Consider the following 15818-nt stretch of genomic DNA (forward strand, 5'->3'; position numbering starts at 1 on the left):
AGGATGAAAATAATTTCAGTAAATATACCAAATTGACTTCTGGCGAACAATAAAATGTAGTAACTGCAAGATGCAACAGTAGGACAGAATTCAATGATAATCCATGCCCAGAAATCTTTCATTGCCATTGCAGTCTTGAAAGACAATGGGATGTTGTATTACTTAACATGGTGGCAACTTGAACACATTCTGGCATTCAGCCAATTCAATTACCAATTTAAAAACATCTTCATTGTAGATAAAAGGGAGTAAACTCATAAACATTACTGCATAACTAAGAATGATTATGGTCCCTTCATGTCAAAGCTTCATTTAATGAATCAAACAGGAAAACCTGGTCCAGCAATATTCTATTGTCAAATTTAATTGCTTCCGTAGTGGTGAACTATAGTATCATGTAATTCATGACGCTTCATCTCAAATTTCTTAAGATTGGTCTTAGTCAAAGCTGCAATAAACACTTCATTAACTGAAAAGTTTAATTAAAGATTCTGAGCTATCCCCCCCCACAATTCTTGAATTTATGGCTAATGTTTGACTGAAAATTACTGCAAGGTTCTGAGATGGAATTCACTTTTGTTTTAATAGAAAGCTTTTCGTCAGCAATCCTCTTTGGATTAGGCGGTGTAGTTAGTTATTTGTGCCCAATTGTTTGTAAACTGTAAAATTGCAGTCCAATCACAGAACACAAAGGTATCATATTTGTGTGTTGCTCAATTACAACTTTATAATAGAAAAGGATTACAACTGAGTGAAAAGATACTGGTGATAATTGGATACAAGTCTGTCTTATATCTTTTGTTATATATCATTGGAACAGTCATGAAAGTATCATTCATGCATTCCGGCATATTTTTTGGCTCTTTGGACTGAAGAGAATTTGCATCCACTTTTAATTATTTAATAAAGCAAATTACAAAATGCACAAATTCTTGTTCTTAATTTGTAAGAGGTATTCATGCACAACTTTGAGAAATAAGCCACTCAAGTGATGGTCTGATAAAATACAACACCCCAGAGGTTTGACTTTCCAGCACTGGGGCTGTCATTAAGACAGAACAGGCTAATTTCATTAAGTACACGCTAAACAAGATAAACCAAGAGCATTTTAGCTTTCATAGAGGTCAAGTTTTGACACAGCACCATAGTTGGGTTTTTACTAACGAGAAGCCAGAAAGACCTCGCCAATGCCCAGCAAAACCCAAGTAACACAGAATAATTTAAAGCACAAGTCTTGCTCTAACCAGAAAGTCACCTTTTTTCAATGTTTTTCTCAAATCAAAATTTTGAGGTCCTTAAAGTAGTAAGGATGTTTATTCAATTCTTATTTTTTAGCATTTCAAATATGTACCCAAGATGTCAGATGGACCTGAGTCTCCATTCTGTTTACACAGGGATCAGGCATTACTATTTATATCCTTACAGTATTTACCACTTCTTTAGGTGACATCCGCAAGAAACCACAGGATAAGAAAAATCCACTAATTTTGAATCCATTCAAGCTTTTTGGATCTGCACGTTTCAATCTACGTGATGTATGCAGATAGCAATTCAGACCGATGCTTATCTCGTTATAAGTTGAAATAACAGCAATCAGCACTGACACACACTTTGGTAAATTCACATGCAACCCAAGCTTTTGTATTAACAAACTCAGCTAATTATTCATTGGGGTGATTAAGTGTGACAGCTGTAATACAGAGCAGCACAACCGAACATATGTAGATCTCGAAAGCAGGAAAAAAAATCCAACCCAGCATATATTACCAGCCTGGAACAGTTTTTAATTCAAGTTATGCAGTTATTTAATGGCATCTCACAGTCTGGAACATTATCTTCATAAGCATTCCAATAGCCATCTTGCCATTGAAGCGAATTTTTAAAATCATAGCTGATCCATGTTATGCTTGGCTTTTCAAAACCAATTCTCAAATAAATGCACAAACTGGTACAAGTAAAATCTACAGTGTTAGTCTTGAGACACTGTTTCAAATCAAACCAGCAACTTATGAGATCAACCACACAATTTCAAGCAAAGTGCCATTTCACATGGTAGTATCCTCGTTTTTGCTGTATCTAGCATCAAGGCAGCAGCTTCTGTGAAAGGTTGCATTTGTGTGTGGGAAACATAACTGTTTATTTCAGAGATTCTGACCTCCTATTCTTTCACAAGGAAAACTCTGACAGCCATCTCAAACCACCGGTAGCTCGTATGCAGAAAGGATCCTCATTTGTGCAGCATGTGTTTTGTCAGAAACCTTCTGCCACAATTCAGTAACTGACTACTGTCAGCCAGCCAACTGATATGACTTCTGTCACAACAATGGGTGTTACATCCACTGCACAATATATTACCATGAGGTAACGGAGTACAAAATAATAGGACAAACTAGTTTGCAAACTTACGTAGAACAGGTCTCGTGATCATTAATTCTCAAACAGTAGTTTGTATTTATTTTTTCAACTTGCACGGTCTGTTTTTATTTAGTTTTGAAAGTGAAAAGATAGTAATGAGTCATTTTTTTTTAAATATTTCTCTTTTATGTATTTACAAGCTTTTGAGTAGCTCTATAGTTTGAAAGTATTACAAGCACTTCCTCAGGTTGAATTTGTTTTGTACAAGTTCTCCATGTTCTGCAGTTCGTAATGTACGGCTTGGAAATTCGGGGAGCATCATCTTCCAGTTGAATGTTATGTACATTTCTAGAGCAAGCTGAAGCAGGCAGGAAGAATTACTGGTACATGTTACTACTTTCAGCCATCATTGTTAACCCCCGCCCATATACTAAATTTTGATGCCCTATTTTTGTTTGAAGTGGCCTTGTGGGCAAGAGTTTGGGTCTCTTTTCCGCTATGTTACATTCTGTTTACAGTAACTGCAAACTCAAATTACATCACCTTTGCAGTTCTAAAAATAAATTAAAGTGTTCAATTTTTTTTATTTTTTTGCTGCAAGAAAAATGGAACCATCTGTCCTTTTAAAAATAACAAAAAAGCTTAAAATTTAAAACAAAAATATTTTCTATAAATAATACATTTTTTAGTGCTCCCACCCATGGTTCTTTAACATCACCGCGGCTTTTCTTTACGTGCGTGTACCATAATTTTCATCATGATCGCTGACTGTATATCCGTGCATATTTGTTGCGATGATTGGCCTTTTTGCACTTTGATTGGCGAAGACTTTTTTTTGTGTTTTTTTTTAGTTATCTTCTGACTCCTCTTCAGCTTCTCTTAGCCATGTAAAAAAAGCCGTGACAGATTTTAGCGCTACCCCTTTGCCGCTCTGTTCTGCTGGGTCTTTGCTACTTTCCCATTTGTAGAATGCATCTTCAGATATAACATCCTCATCGTACAAAGTGTCAAAGAACATTCTTAACAAGTCTGTTTGGAGGGAAGAAACGGAGAAGGAACAAACTGTTAGCATTTTGCAATGCAAAGGGTAAAACAATTAATTATTCACATTAAGGACAGATTTGTTTAAAGTCATGAAAGGAAGGGACAGAGTAGATAGACACAGAAGCACTGGAGTGTAGGACAAGTGGACATAGATACAAGATTAAACGTAAGAAATTTAATGCAGTGACTAAGAGGCATGTTTAAAAAAGCACAAATCTTTGCAAGACTGTGGAATGTACTACTGAGGTTAGTGGTTAAATCAGAGACCATGGCAAGTTCTAATAGGTTAGGGGGACAGTTAAGAGGAGGATGAAGAGATATGGGGACAGGGTGGATTCATGCAACTGGGATTATTGCTGATGGGGAGAATGATGGGGAGGAGCACGGGTTGCTCCTATCTAAGACACTACAAAACATAGATTATTTTTGTATAGATTAGTTAATTTAAAATCTTTATCCAATTTCCATCCTTACCTGAAACCCACATTTTCTAGTTGGGGGTCACAGCATAACAAACAGAATGGCGATTGTGGCTAATTCTAACCCCTCACCCCACTCATTAACCCAAGAATGGGGAAGTCAAATACATGCTATTGCACCATCTTAAGATCAACCAACACAGCAAGGATTCCCTTGGTTCATATAGCTCAGCGCTATATAATTCTGCATCTTACTTACTGAGCCCTTGAAGTTCCTTAATGTAAGCCACTAAATTCAAAACCAATGGCAATTAAACCTATTTTAAAAAGTACTGTATGCATAGAATTAGGCCACAATCATTTTTAAAGGAGTGAAAATTCATGGGCTGAATTTAAACCTATTTTAAAAGTACTGTATGCATAGAATTAGGCCACAATCATTTTTAAAGGGGTGAAAATTCATGGGCTGATGTGTGAATACTTCAAAGGCCAGTTAACATTAATCCGCACATTTATATTTACATTTCTAAGGTAGAGTATTTAAATAATTTGCTGTTGTTGGCAGCATGAAGAGAAAGGGCAAAAGGGAAGAAAAGACAGATAAGTGATAGCGAGATCATATTCCATAAAACTGGCACTTTACTTTCCCAGCAGTAAAGAAGCTGATAGAATACTTACTAGGGGGTTGATCAAGTTTTACTATTAATGCTTGTAGTGCATAAAGTGCTTGTAATTCTCTTTCAATGTCGGAGTTAAGGTACTTGAGTAACAATCGCAATCTCTGCTGTATAATGTTTGCATCTACCCGACTTGGAGCTCCTTCCCCTAGAGGTAAAAATACAATATTGGAAAAGGACACACAAGTGTACACAAGTATCAGAAGAAATGTCTTAGCCCTAGATGAAGTGGCAGCATCTGTTAACACTTGATTTAGGCACAATAACTTTCTTGGATTACACAGAACATTTCAATGTACTATATTCATATGAATTTTTAAAATGTAAATTTTAAAGCAAGCCCACATGAATGCCCCTTTCTGTAACTTCCACGTTTTTATTTTATCTTCCACAATATATTAAGGCCCAAATCCTGGCTCAGATTTAGCAGCATGAACATCACCTTGCTCCACTTAATCTTTGTTCAAGCGCGTATCACAAATGCGGGTCACCTTGTGGACACAAATAGCATGGCTGTTTTAAATGAAAAACTAGCCTGGATTTCTCTTCTAGTCCTAAGCATCAAATAAACTGAAAACAAAAGAAAGCCATCTCACTTCATCCATCCGTAGAGCAAGGCCGTTCAGTTGAATCAGGTTGCTTTCACACAGAGATGAGTGGAATCTTGAAACAACTCCACCAAAAAGCTTTAATGCTGGGTCGATTTTACATTTCCAGGATTTGGAATGGTAATTTTTTTCTAATTAGGAAAGGCGTAAGTGGTAATGGAGCAATGTGGAAGACCAGCAATAATCTAACTGAATGGTGGAGCAAGCACATGGAGCTGAAATACTTCACTGTCTTGAGAAAGTTATCCCTCCCCCTCAAGAAACTGTGCCCCCATTTTGCCCAACTTGAAACCATTTATAATCCATTTAAAACAAAATTATGTGATGTTGCATCAACAAGTAAACCACTCTACGAACCTGAAGACTGAGAGGAGCTTCAATGCCATTATCTAGTTGCTGATCTGAATTGTACCATCATTATTGACAATGTGGCCTCTCTTCCCCCAAAGAACAGAGGGTGCAGTGGCCCTAAGATCCTGTGGATCTGATAACCTGGAGCTTTTATTGTAAATAATACCACCAATTAATAGATATGGGTGCTTAAAACCCAATCAGGAATACATTAACATTGTGCATTAAAAAACCCTCAAACTTACACGTTCCTGCAATGTGCTGGAATTCCATTTGGTGATTTTCTCATTGGGTTACATGAGCAGTCACAAAACATCAAAGCAAAATATGTCCTGCTGCTCTCTCCCTCACTAGGTCCCATTCATTAGATAACACACACAGCTACGCAGTGTCAAATCACAAAATAAATAGAAACATGACTTGTTTCTAGGCCAATGTCACAACCCACCCCGCCCCCTCCCATTAACTGTTAAAAGATATACTGATGTATCACCCATAATAGAGAAATGGCACCACTATACAAGATGGCTTTGATGAGATGAGAAGCCCATCGTGGAGGTCTGCGATCCTCTAGCACTGCACTTCAAATTATCTTCCGGCTTCCGCTGTCTAAATCTTTTCACTGGAAAAAACAGCTACATCTCGTTGATCAGTTGCCACTTTTATCTCTATCTTTTCTCAGAAGCACCAAGATCATTTATTTATTTTACACGCTGCACACTTGTTATGGCAAACCGTATCACCAGCATTTAAAACAGTCATTTATGAAGGACATGGAGCCTAGAGTTTTATTTTCTCATATTCGAAACTACAACTTAAATATTGTTGGAACCTTGGAGTTTAATAGACATCAAATCATTTCTAAAAGTTTAGATTAAATTTGCACGTGTTATAGGTCATGGGATATCATAAGTGAACAACAGTTATGTAGATAACCAAATAAAAACCGAAGTAAGTGGCAAGTTGGAAACAAAGGCATCATAAAGAGGTTGCTAACTTTTACCTGTAATAGCTGATCTACAAACTGTTGTCATTAAAGCTCTAAGGAATGTAGATGAACCAATCTGTGACTCATCTAAATTAGCCTGAAGGAAGAAAAAGAAATCATTTTAGAATTGGACATCAAGAACCTAACTTTAAAACACAGCACTTAAGAAAGGACAGTGAGCCGTGGTGCAAAGGAATTCCATTTTAACGATTCTTCTCAGAATTCAGTTCATTTAACTTGCAATGTTACCATTAGCAACTCAAGGTAATTCCTTTTTTTTGTATAAAAGAGGGCATTTTTATAGCAGCAGTTATAGAACGTTAACAGCAATAGTTTCCATTGTTCAGTGATGTGGTGATGAAAGGGTACAAATGTGTCACTTAGAAGGGAAGTTTGATAAATTTTGGTATGCAAAAGGTGGAGTTCTATAGAATTCTGTCATAAACAAGAGAATTAGGCAGTTTAAAACAAACATCCAGAGAGTGACCAGGTGGCTTGTGGAGAAAAACATATTCAGTCACTGAGTAAATTCAATGAATATATTCCTAGATATTAAGGGGTATGGGAATAGTGCAGGAAAATCATGTTGAGCTAGGAGATCAGCCATGTTGTTGTTGAATGATGGAACAGGTTCAAGGGTTGGATGGATTACTCCTAGTATCATAGAATCCCTACAGTACAGGAGCTGTAATTTGGCCTATGAAGTCGGAACTGTCCACAATCCCACCCAGACCCTATTCCCGTAACCCCACACATTTACCCTGATAATCCCCGACACTTGAGGGGCAATTTAGTGTGGCCAATCAACCTAACCTGCACATCTTTGAGCATTCTGTTCTTATTTCCTATGTTCCTAGGACCTACTCTTATATTTCTATAAAAATATCCGGCATCTCATGACAATGTCCCAATGCATGTTACAGTCAATACTGTTAAAGCAATCACTTGTAATGCTGGAAATATAGTAAGCAAATATGCTTTTCTCTCAAACTGTAGCGTGGGGATTTTTCCTGCCCATTTCAGGTGGCAGATTTGGTTTAAAGTGACAGCCAAGATGCAATATTACCCTCAGAACTGCACTGGAGTGTCAGTCAAGATTTTGTGATTAAGACTCCAGAGTGTGATTCGATTCTACAGTCCTCTGATTCAGATGGGAGTATATGACATCTTAAATTGTTTTAGCATTTAAATAGCTCAAGTTACAAACTTAGGTTTGTTAAAAACCAACAACAGATGTGAGCCCTGATTACAGAAAGAAAAAAATTAAAAAACTGGTGTTGGAAATTTGACCCATAGGACCACAAAATGGGTCTGAAATACCAAGTGAAAATATATTTGTGTTTTTACCACAAAATGTTTGTGTTTTTCTTGTTTTATATGTAGAAATCTGTATTCTTGCTTCAGAAGTTTGAACCAAATGGGGTAATAATGAAAAGTTGTCACCATGTTAATTCTTCAACTATTCTATTGTTTGAGGTGAGGAAGCTCCTCAGGTATTCATAATCAAACTCAGCTTCTACTGATCGAGACAGGTTTGTCCATCCTTTCCACCTGGGGCTAGGGGTCCACATTTCAATCCTACTGGGGGCCGATCAACAAATTTTGGAAAGGCTTGACATAACATTAAACAAGAATTTTTAAAAAAGCTGACATATGAAAAGGAAACAATTGCTAAGCAGAAGAAAAAATTATAAATTCACAATAAAAATGAATAGTAATGACGACCATCACTGTGAAAGAATTGGGGGGAGGGGGTCGTGGTGGTGGAAGTGTGTCTAGCTCAGTCCCAGACTCAGGTGTTCACTTGATCTCAGAGAGCGCCTTGTAGGTGTGTGCAGGTGAGGGCGAATGATAACCCTGAGAATAATGAGCCAGACACATTCACCCAGCCACCCCCTCGCACTCATCTGCTCAGTCACCCTCCTGCCCACTATTCCCTTGATCAGTGCCAACCTCTCGCCCTTGCTCACTCAGCTACCTTCTCATTTTTGCCCACATCCACTCACTCACTCACCCTCCCCTCCCCTCCAATTCAGCCACTCTCCCGCCTACTCCCTCGCCCATTCGGCAACCCCCCTCCTGAACTCAGCCTCCATTCGCTCACCCAGCCACACTTGCCCCCATTTGCTCACCCAGCCACACACGTCCCCATTTGCTCACCCAGCCACACACGTCCCCATTTGCTCACCCAGCCACACACGTCCCCATTTGCTCACCCAGCCACACACGTCCCCATTTGCTCACCCAGCCACACACGTCCCCATTTGCTCACCCAGCCACACACGTCCCCATTTGCTCACCCAGCCACACACGTCCCCATTTGCTCAACTCAGCCACACTCGCCCCCATTTGCTCAGCCACCCTTGAACTCATTCCCTCACTTAGCCTCCCTCACACATACCCATGCTCATATACTCAACCTCAGCAAATCAGCTGGGAATGGAGAGCAGAAGAGCGAGGCCTGATACCTAATGACACTTGCTAGTGCTGAGAACCGGGGAAACACTGGAACAATCAGGGAGAATTGTGGAATGTCAGATCAGAGTATCAGGAGCACTGGGAGTGGGGCGAAGGGGCCGGAGCAGAGCACTGGGAGTGGGGCGAAGGGGCCGGAGCAGAGCACTGGGAGTGGGGCGAAGGGGCCGGAGCAGAGCACTGGGAGTGGGGCGAAGGGGCCGGAGCAGAGCACTGGGAGTGGGGCGAAGGGGCCGGAGCAGAGCACTGGGAGTGGGGCGAAGGGGCCGGAGCAGAGCACTGGGAGTGGGGCGAAGGGGCCGGAGCAGAGCACTGGGAGTGGGGCGAAGGGGCCGGAGCAGAGCACTGGGAGTGGGGCGAAGGGGCCGGAGCAGAGCACTGGGAGTGGGGCGAAGGGGCCGGAGCAGAGCACTGGGAGTGGGGCGAAGGGGCCGGAGCAGAGCACTGGGAGTGGGGCGAAGGGGCCGGAGCAGAGCACTGGGAGTGGGGCGAAGGGGGCCGGAGCACAGCACTGGGAGTGGGGCGAAGGGGGCCGGAGCAGAGCACTGGGAGTGGGGCGAAGGGGGCCGGAGCAGAGCACTGGGAGTGGGGCGAAGGGGCCGGAGCAGAGCACTGGGAGTGGGGCGAAGGGGCCGGAGCAGAGCACTGGGAGTGGGGCGAAGGGGGCTGGAGCACTGGGAGTGGGGTGAAGGGGCCGGAGCAGAGCACTGGGAGTGGGGCGAAGGGGGCCGGAGCACTGGGAGTGGGGCCGGAGCACTGGGAGTGGGGCGAAGGGGCCGGAGCACAGCACTGGGAGTGGGGCGAAGGGGCCGGAGCAGAGCACTGGGAGTGGGGCGAAGGGGGCTGGAGCACTGGGAGTGGGGTGAAGGGGCCGGAGCAGAGCACTGGGAGTGGGGCGAAGGGGGCCGGAGCACTGGGAGTGGGGCCGGAGCACTGGGAGTGGGGCGAAGGGGCCGGAGAACAGCACTGGGAGTGGGGCGAAGGGGCCGGAGCAGAGCACTGGGAGTGGGGCGAAGGGGGCCGGAGCACTGCATTGGGAGTGGGGCGAAGGGGGCCGGAGCACTGCATTGGGAGTGGGGCGAAGGGGGCCGGAGCACTGCATTGGGAGTGGGGCGAAGGGGGCCGGAGCACTGCATTGGGAGTGGGGCGAAGGGGCCGGAGCACAGCACTGGGAGTGGGGCGAAGGGGCCGGAGCAGAGCACTGGGAGTGGGGCGAAGGGGCTGGAGCACAGCACTGGGAGTGGGGAGAAGGGGCCGGAGCCCTGGGAGTGGGGCAAAAGGGCCGGAGCACTGGGAGTGGGGTGAAATGGGGGACCACACGATTCAGAATCTTCACATCCTCGCAGTTACCAGGATTCACCACTCCTCTAATGAAAGCCTGTTTTCTGTCCAATGTTAATTGCTGATATCAGCAGAAACAAGGGAGACAAACAGAATGTCACTGGAGGAACAATGCTCTGCATAAATCTTCAAACTCACTGATCCTGCCTGCCTTTATTATATATGAAAAACCAATAAAAGTTAATGGAATATGCCAGTGCAGCATGAATAGTGGATGTCACAGAAACCTTGGCATTAAAGAAAACTGAAGAAAAATCAGATTCCTGACTGAATGATGGCATATTATTTAAGTTTATGCCTTTTCATGTGTAATATAAACCTCATACAAACAGCAGTTACAATAATCTTACACACCTGCATGCCAATGTTAACTTCCACTTGTTTTATGATCCACATGCAAGTGTCCCAGTAGTTGTAGATTTACCCATTAAGTGGGAAAAGAGAGCATTTAAACTATTGCTCCGACAACATTAACTATTACAGATCAAAGAAAGGTAATGAGACATGGGGAATATAATTTCTCAGGGTGATGGTGAGTTATTTTAATAGTCTTATCAGAAAGTGATAATGCTTGCTGTAAATCTAGCATGATGATCAATTTAAGAAATTAGCACAGAGCTCCACAGTCCAAGGATCTTACAGTTTAAGAATTCAACCTACTTCTACCCAGTCAAAGATTTGCTCATTGCTAGCCTTGTCTTCGATTATAAGTTTTTCTAGCCACTTGTTCAGTTCTTCAGCAGATAGCTCCATTTTTGAAAGTGCTTCAGTAGGACTCGAAACATCTGATACAGTAAACTCCAATTTCTGCAAAGGAATCACAACATTGATATTCTTTCAATCTTCAGTGAAAGAGCTCAGACAACATCCACATCACAAATAATCCAAAAACCTGGTTATTCTTTGAAGTATCTGTCTCTACCATTTCGCACTTAGAAATTCAAAATAATTACCAATGATTTCATCTGTCTGGATATTCACTTTAACTAAAAACTAGATTTTAGTCATAAATGGTGGTAAATGCTAAGGCTCTCTAATCTTACTGCCACAGTGGGGTCCGTTGGTGATTCAACAATGGAATTCAAAAAATGCTGAGCAGACGGTGCCTGGGGTTCTAGAACCATACAATTTGAAATATTACAAGGCTCTTGTGTCACACCAGGAAAAATAAAATGGAGGTAAAATTAGTTTAAGGAAGTTAAACAGATTATTTGATACTAATCACTTTCTAATTTAATACTAACCATTTTCTAATCTAGTACTATAGGCATTCTAGAGATTGGTATATTTACAAAAAACGTCAACATCCATATTGTATTCTGAAATTTAAGGACATAAAACCAGGTCTAATGAATCCTTGAACCTGCTTTGCAATTCATTATGAATTGATCTTTGTCTCATCTCCACTTTCTTGCCTGGTCTCCATGATCTTTGACTCCCCAACACTTCAAAAACGTATAACTTGGCTTTTAATATAGTCAATGACTACAGCTCCACAGGTCTTTGGGATTGAGAATTCCAAAGATTCATGACTCCCAGAGAAGAAATTTCTTCCCATTTCTGAGTTAAATGGGTGACTCCTTTATTTTGAAACCTTGTCTCCTAGTTCCACCTTTCCATGCAAGGGGAAACATCCTCTTGGTATCTACTACCCTGTCAAGTCCCTATAGAATCTTTGTACATTGCAATAAGACCACCCTCTCATTCTTCTGAAGCCCTTTCCTCTTAAGGCAACCTCTTTATCCCAGGAATCAATCAAGTGAATGTTTTTTAAAAATATAACATGGAACAGGAATAACAAATACACGAGACTGGATAATATCAAACCTCAATTCTAACATTCACAGCTGTTCTGATCGTGGTTTTGTTATTACCAGAAAAATGACCCTTTCATCTGTGTTCCAGTTTTTAGTGGAGTATAGTGTAAGTCTATGAGCAATGAAATAGTACTGAAAAATCTACAATCAAAGCAAAGATGTTGGCACTTTGCTCAGGGTAAGGTTATAGAAAGGTCTTGAAACTGCACTCACAAGTGAGCCAAACACTTCTTAAAGCCATTATATCTTAGAACAGAATATACATATCATTTACCTGCTGAAAATAATTATCTGGCCATCTATTAATTTAGAAACTTTGCAATGATCCATTGTGGTAGTGAAATAACTGTTTAATTTGCAATATTTCCATTGGATTTCTTGATTTTATCTTGCCAAATTTCTCTTTCCTGTAAGTGTCGATTGTTCTGAGATTTTGTTTCACAGATGCTTGTCAACAGCCCTTATAGTGTGTTTCAATCGTAGCCCTTTTTGGGACTATTCTAGATCAGGCAGAAGTATCTAACCCCCGTTAATTTCAGGTGGAAAAAATCAGAATGCAAGGACATTTAAATGGGTGCTCTTAGTCCGATCAGTTGCTCTCTGAAGGAGATGAGCCATCCCAGATTACCTTTTTCCTGATAGCCTTTTACTTTTGAAAAAGTATGAGCCAAACTATTAATTTTCCCAGATATTATAAAGGACCTGGGTTTAAGTACTCAGCTAATTATTCCCGTACCAGAAGGAAATAGGAGTGGGGCTCTTCGAGTCAGTGACACAAAAAGCCATGTAGGAAAACATACATTTTAAAATACGCAGACATTAGCAATACAATTTTTTAGATGGAAAGCATTAATGGTGACACAAGATAAACCTAGATAGAGAAAAAATAATCAGGGCCTTATTTTTAATATAGATTACTAGTTTAAATTAACTTGGAGATATTTTAAGAATGATATCCATCAAATATTAAATCTTAAACCTTAATCTCTAAGTCTTGCTCGACCAATGAAAGAAATCTGAATCCAATTAAATTATGTTCCCATATTTACAGTAAGTTTTGGAGGCTGTGGAGTTAATTTCTTATCTAGATAGGTGTTTCCTTAATTGAAACATTTAGTTTCCCATATTTAGTGAAAAGACCCATCTCTTATAATGGAAGTACCTGTTCAATTCTACTAAATAATGCCCTGGTCTGCTCTTGGAAGATGAGGCCGAGGTCGCAGTCATGTTCATCAATGTTTTCCCTCAGTCACAGGATGGCTTTGAACGAGATGGCAAGACTTGGGACCTAAGAATATCCACTCCTTAGCCCAGAATACGTAGATTAGTTGTAATGCTCCGAAGTGCTGCTACCACAGCTGCTATCAATTAACTCAGGAAAGACCCAACAGTGAATGAAGCCTATTGCCATACTGGTCTGAAAACAGCCAATCTCATTTGTTCTCAGAAGCTAAGACTCAGACCTAGCTGTACATGGATGGGAGGCTACCTGGGAACAACAGATGCATTAAACTTTGGAGGAAGACGGTGGTGATTTGGTAATGCCATTGGACCAGTAATCTGGGGACAGAGGTTCAGGTCCCATCTAGTGGAATTAAAAAGTAGAGAGTTACTGCATCAGAAATTATGACACTGGGTTGTGCCTTTATGCATAAAGGGATTACTGAATTAAAAATTAAAACTGAATGCTGAATCGAATAATCTGCAGACATCCTTCTTTCACTTGGATACACAGAACAAGTGAGGAAAATAAAAATTGCATCTGTCATTCTCTCAATTTCCACTTAAAAAGATAAACCACATTAGGTCTTGTCTGCAGTAATGACTCAGACTCTACAATTATGTATAAACTGCCTTAAACATCTGGGTCCATGTAACATCTTACTAAAAGAAAAGGCAGTATTTTTGGACAAGTGAAGCACACGCTAAACTAAAGGGAGAGTTTAGTAAATATATAATGAATTTCAAATTACAAGTCTCCTCCTTTCATGATGACTTACAGTCTGATATTGAAATGTTCAGTTCCATATTCGAAACCTAGAAACTGCAAAACATTAAATTTGCTGGGAGGCGCAGTGTAGCTTAAACTAGTTCCAATATATTGATGGTTTCATTCCTTACAATAAAATGTTTAAAACTTATATTCTGCAGATTAAAGAAAAGATCTATTACATTATTATACAGCTCTCCAGAGGTAAAAACCATGAATATTTAAATATGTTCCAGCACATATCTATTCCTAATTCAGTCATATCTAAAGTGAAGGAAATATTATTTTCTTACTGTCGATGACTACTGTCAATGCTCAGCTCAGGCTAATTTAAATAACTTGTACAGGCAGTTACACTATTTCCAATACATTTGCTAGAGGAGAAAAGAATGTTGGAGGTCATGGGGGCTTCAGCAAATATCTATTACAAGTAAAACTAAAAAGCGTGGGAAACACTCAGCAGGTCAGGCAGCATTTAACCTTTCAGGCTATAGAGTGGAATGGATTAGAGTCATAGAGGTTTACAGCATGGAAACAAGACCCTTGGCCCAACTTGTCTATGCCGCTCCCCTTTTTCAAAATCTCTAAGCTAGTCCCAATTGCCTGCATTTGGCGATATCCCTCTATACCCATCTTACCCATGTAACTCTCCAAATGCTTTTTAAAAGACAAAATTGTACCCACCTCCAGTACTACCTCTGGCAGCTTGTTCCAGACACTCACCACCCTCTGTGAAAAAATTCCCCCTCTGATGACTTTTGTATCTCCCCTCTCACAAACCTATGCCTTTTAGCTTTAGACTTCCCTGCCTTTGGGAAAAGATATGACTATTTAGCTGATCTATGCCCCACATTATGTTATAGACCTCTATAAGATCACCCTTCAGCCTTCTATGCTCCAGAGGAAAAAATCCCAGTCTATCCAGCTTCTCCTTACAACTCTCAAACCATCAAATCCCAGTAGCATCCTGGTAAATCTCTTCTGCGCTCTTTCTAGTTTAATAATATCCTTTCTATAATAGGGTGACCAGAACTGTACATAGTATTCCAAGTATGGCTTTACCAATGTCTTGTACAACTTCAACAAGACACCCCAACCCCTGTATTCAATATTCTGACCAATGAAACCAAGATGCTGAATGCCTTTTCACCACTCTGTCCACCTGTGACTCAGTTTTCAAGTAGCTGTCACCTGAACCCCAAGATCTCTTTGTTCTGGAACTCTCCCCAGTGCCCTATGAGCAACTGAGTAAGTCCTGCCCTGGTTCAATCGACCAAAATGCATCACCTCGCATTTATCTAAATTAAACTTAATTTGCCATTTGTCAGCCCGCCAGCCCAATTGATCAAGATCCCGTTGCAATCGGAGATAGTCTTCTTCACTGTCCACTATGCCACCAATCTTGGTGTCATCTGCAAACTTACCAACCACGTCTCCTATATTCTCATCCAAGTCATTAATATAAATGACAAATAACAGTGGACCCAGCAACGATTCCTGAGACACACTACTGGTCACACGTCTCCAATTTGAAAAACAACTCTTTACAACTACCATCTGGCTTCTGTCATCAAACCAGTTTTGTATCCATTTAGCTACCTCACTCTGGATCCCATGAGCTTTAACCTTATGCAACAACCTACCATGTGGTACCTTGTCAAAGGCCTTGCTAAAATCCACGTCAACAACATCAACTACACTGCCCTCATCTACCTTCTTGGTTATCCTTTCAAGGAACTCAATCAAATTTGTG

At 40.9% G+C, this 15818-nt stretch overlaps 1 protein-coding gene across 9 annotated transcripts in view; it reads right to left on the reverse strand.

Moving 5' to 3' along the window:
- Nucleotides 1-957: 957 nt before the first annotated feature.
- Nucleotides 958-15818, reverse strand: part of LOC145360241 (eukaryotic translation initiation factor 4 gamma 3-like) — a 338012-nt gene continuing 323151 nt past the window's right edge. For 5 of the 9 annotated variants that reach the window (XM_080215316.1, XM_080215315.1, XM_080215314.1 and 2 more), the window contains 4 exons: nt 10919-11065; nt 6458-6539; nt 4497-4643; nt 959-3384 (listed from right to left, as the gene is read on the reverse strand). In XM_080215316.1, the coding sequence (XP_080071442.1) occupies nt 3203-3384; nt 4497-4643; nt 6458-6539; nt 10919-11065 (558 nt within the window). In that variant the 3' untranslated portion in view covers nt 959-3202. Of the gene's footprint in view, nt 3385-4496; nt 4644-6457; nt 6540-10918; nt 11066-15818 lie in introns of all 9 variants that reach the window. The other 4 variants (XM_080215317.1, XM_080215318.1, XM_080215319.1 and 1 more) reach the window with 2 other exon arrangements.

Source organism: Carcharhinus amblyrhynchos, chromosome 30, assembly GCF_965287045.1.
Source record: "Carcharhinus amblyrhynchos chromosome 30, sCarAmb.v2.hapA, whole genome shotgun sequence".
Lineage (NCBI taxonomy): Eukaryota > Metazoa > Chordata > Chondrichthyes > Carcharhiniformes > Carcharhinidae > Carcharhinus > Carcharhinus amblyrhynchos.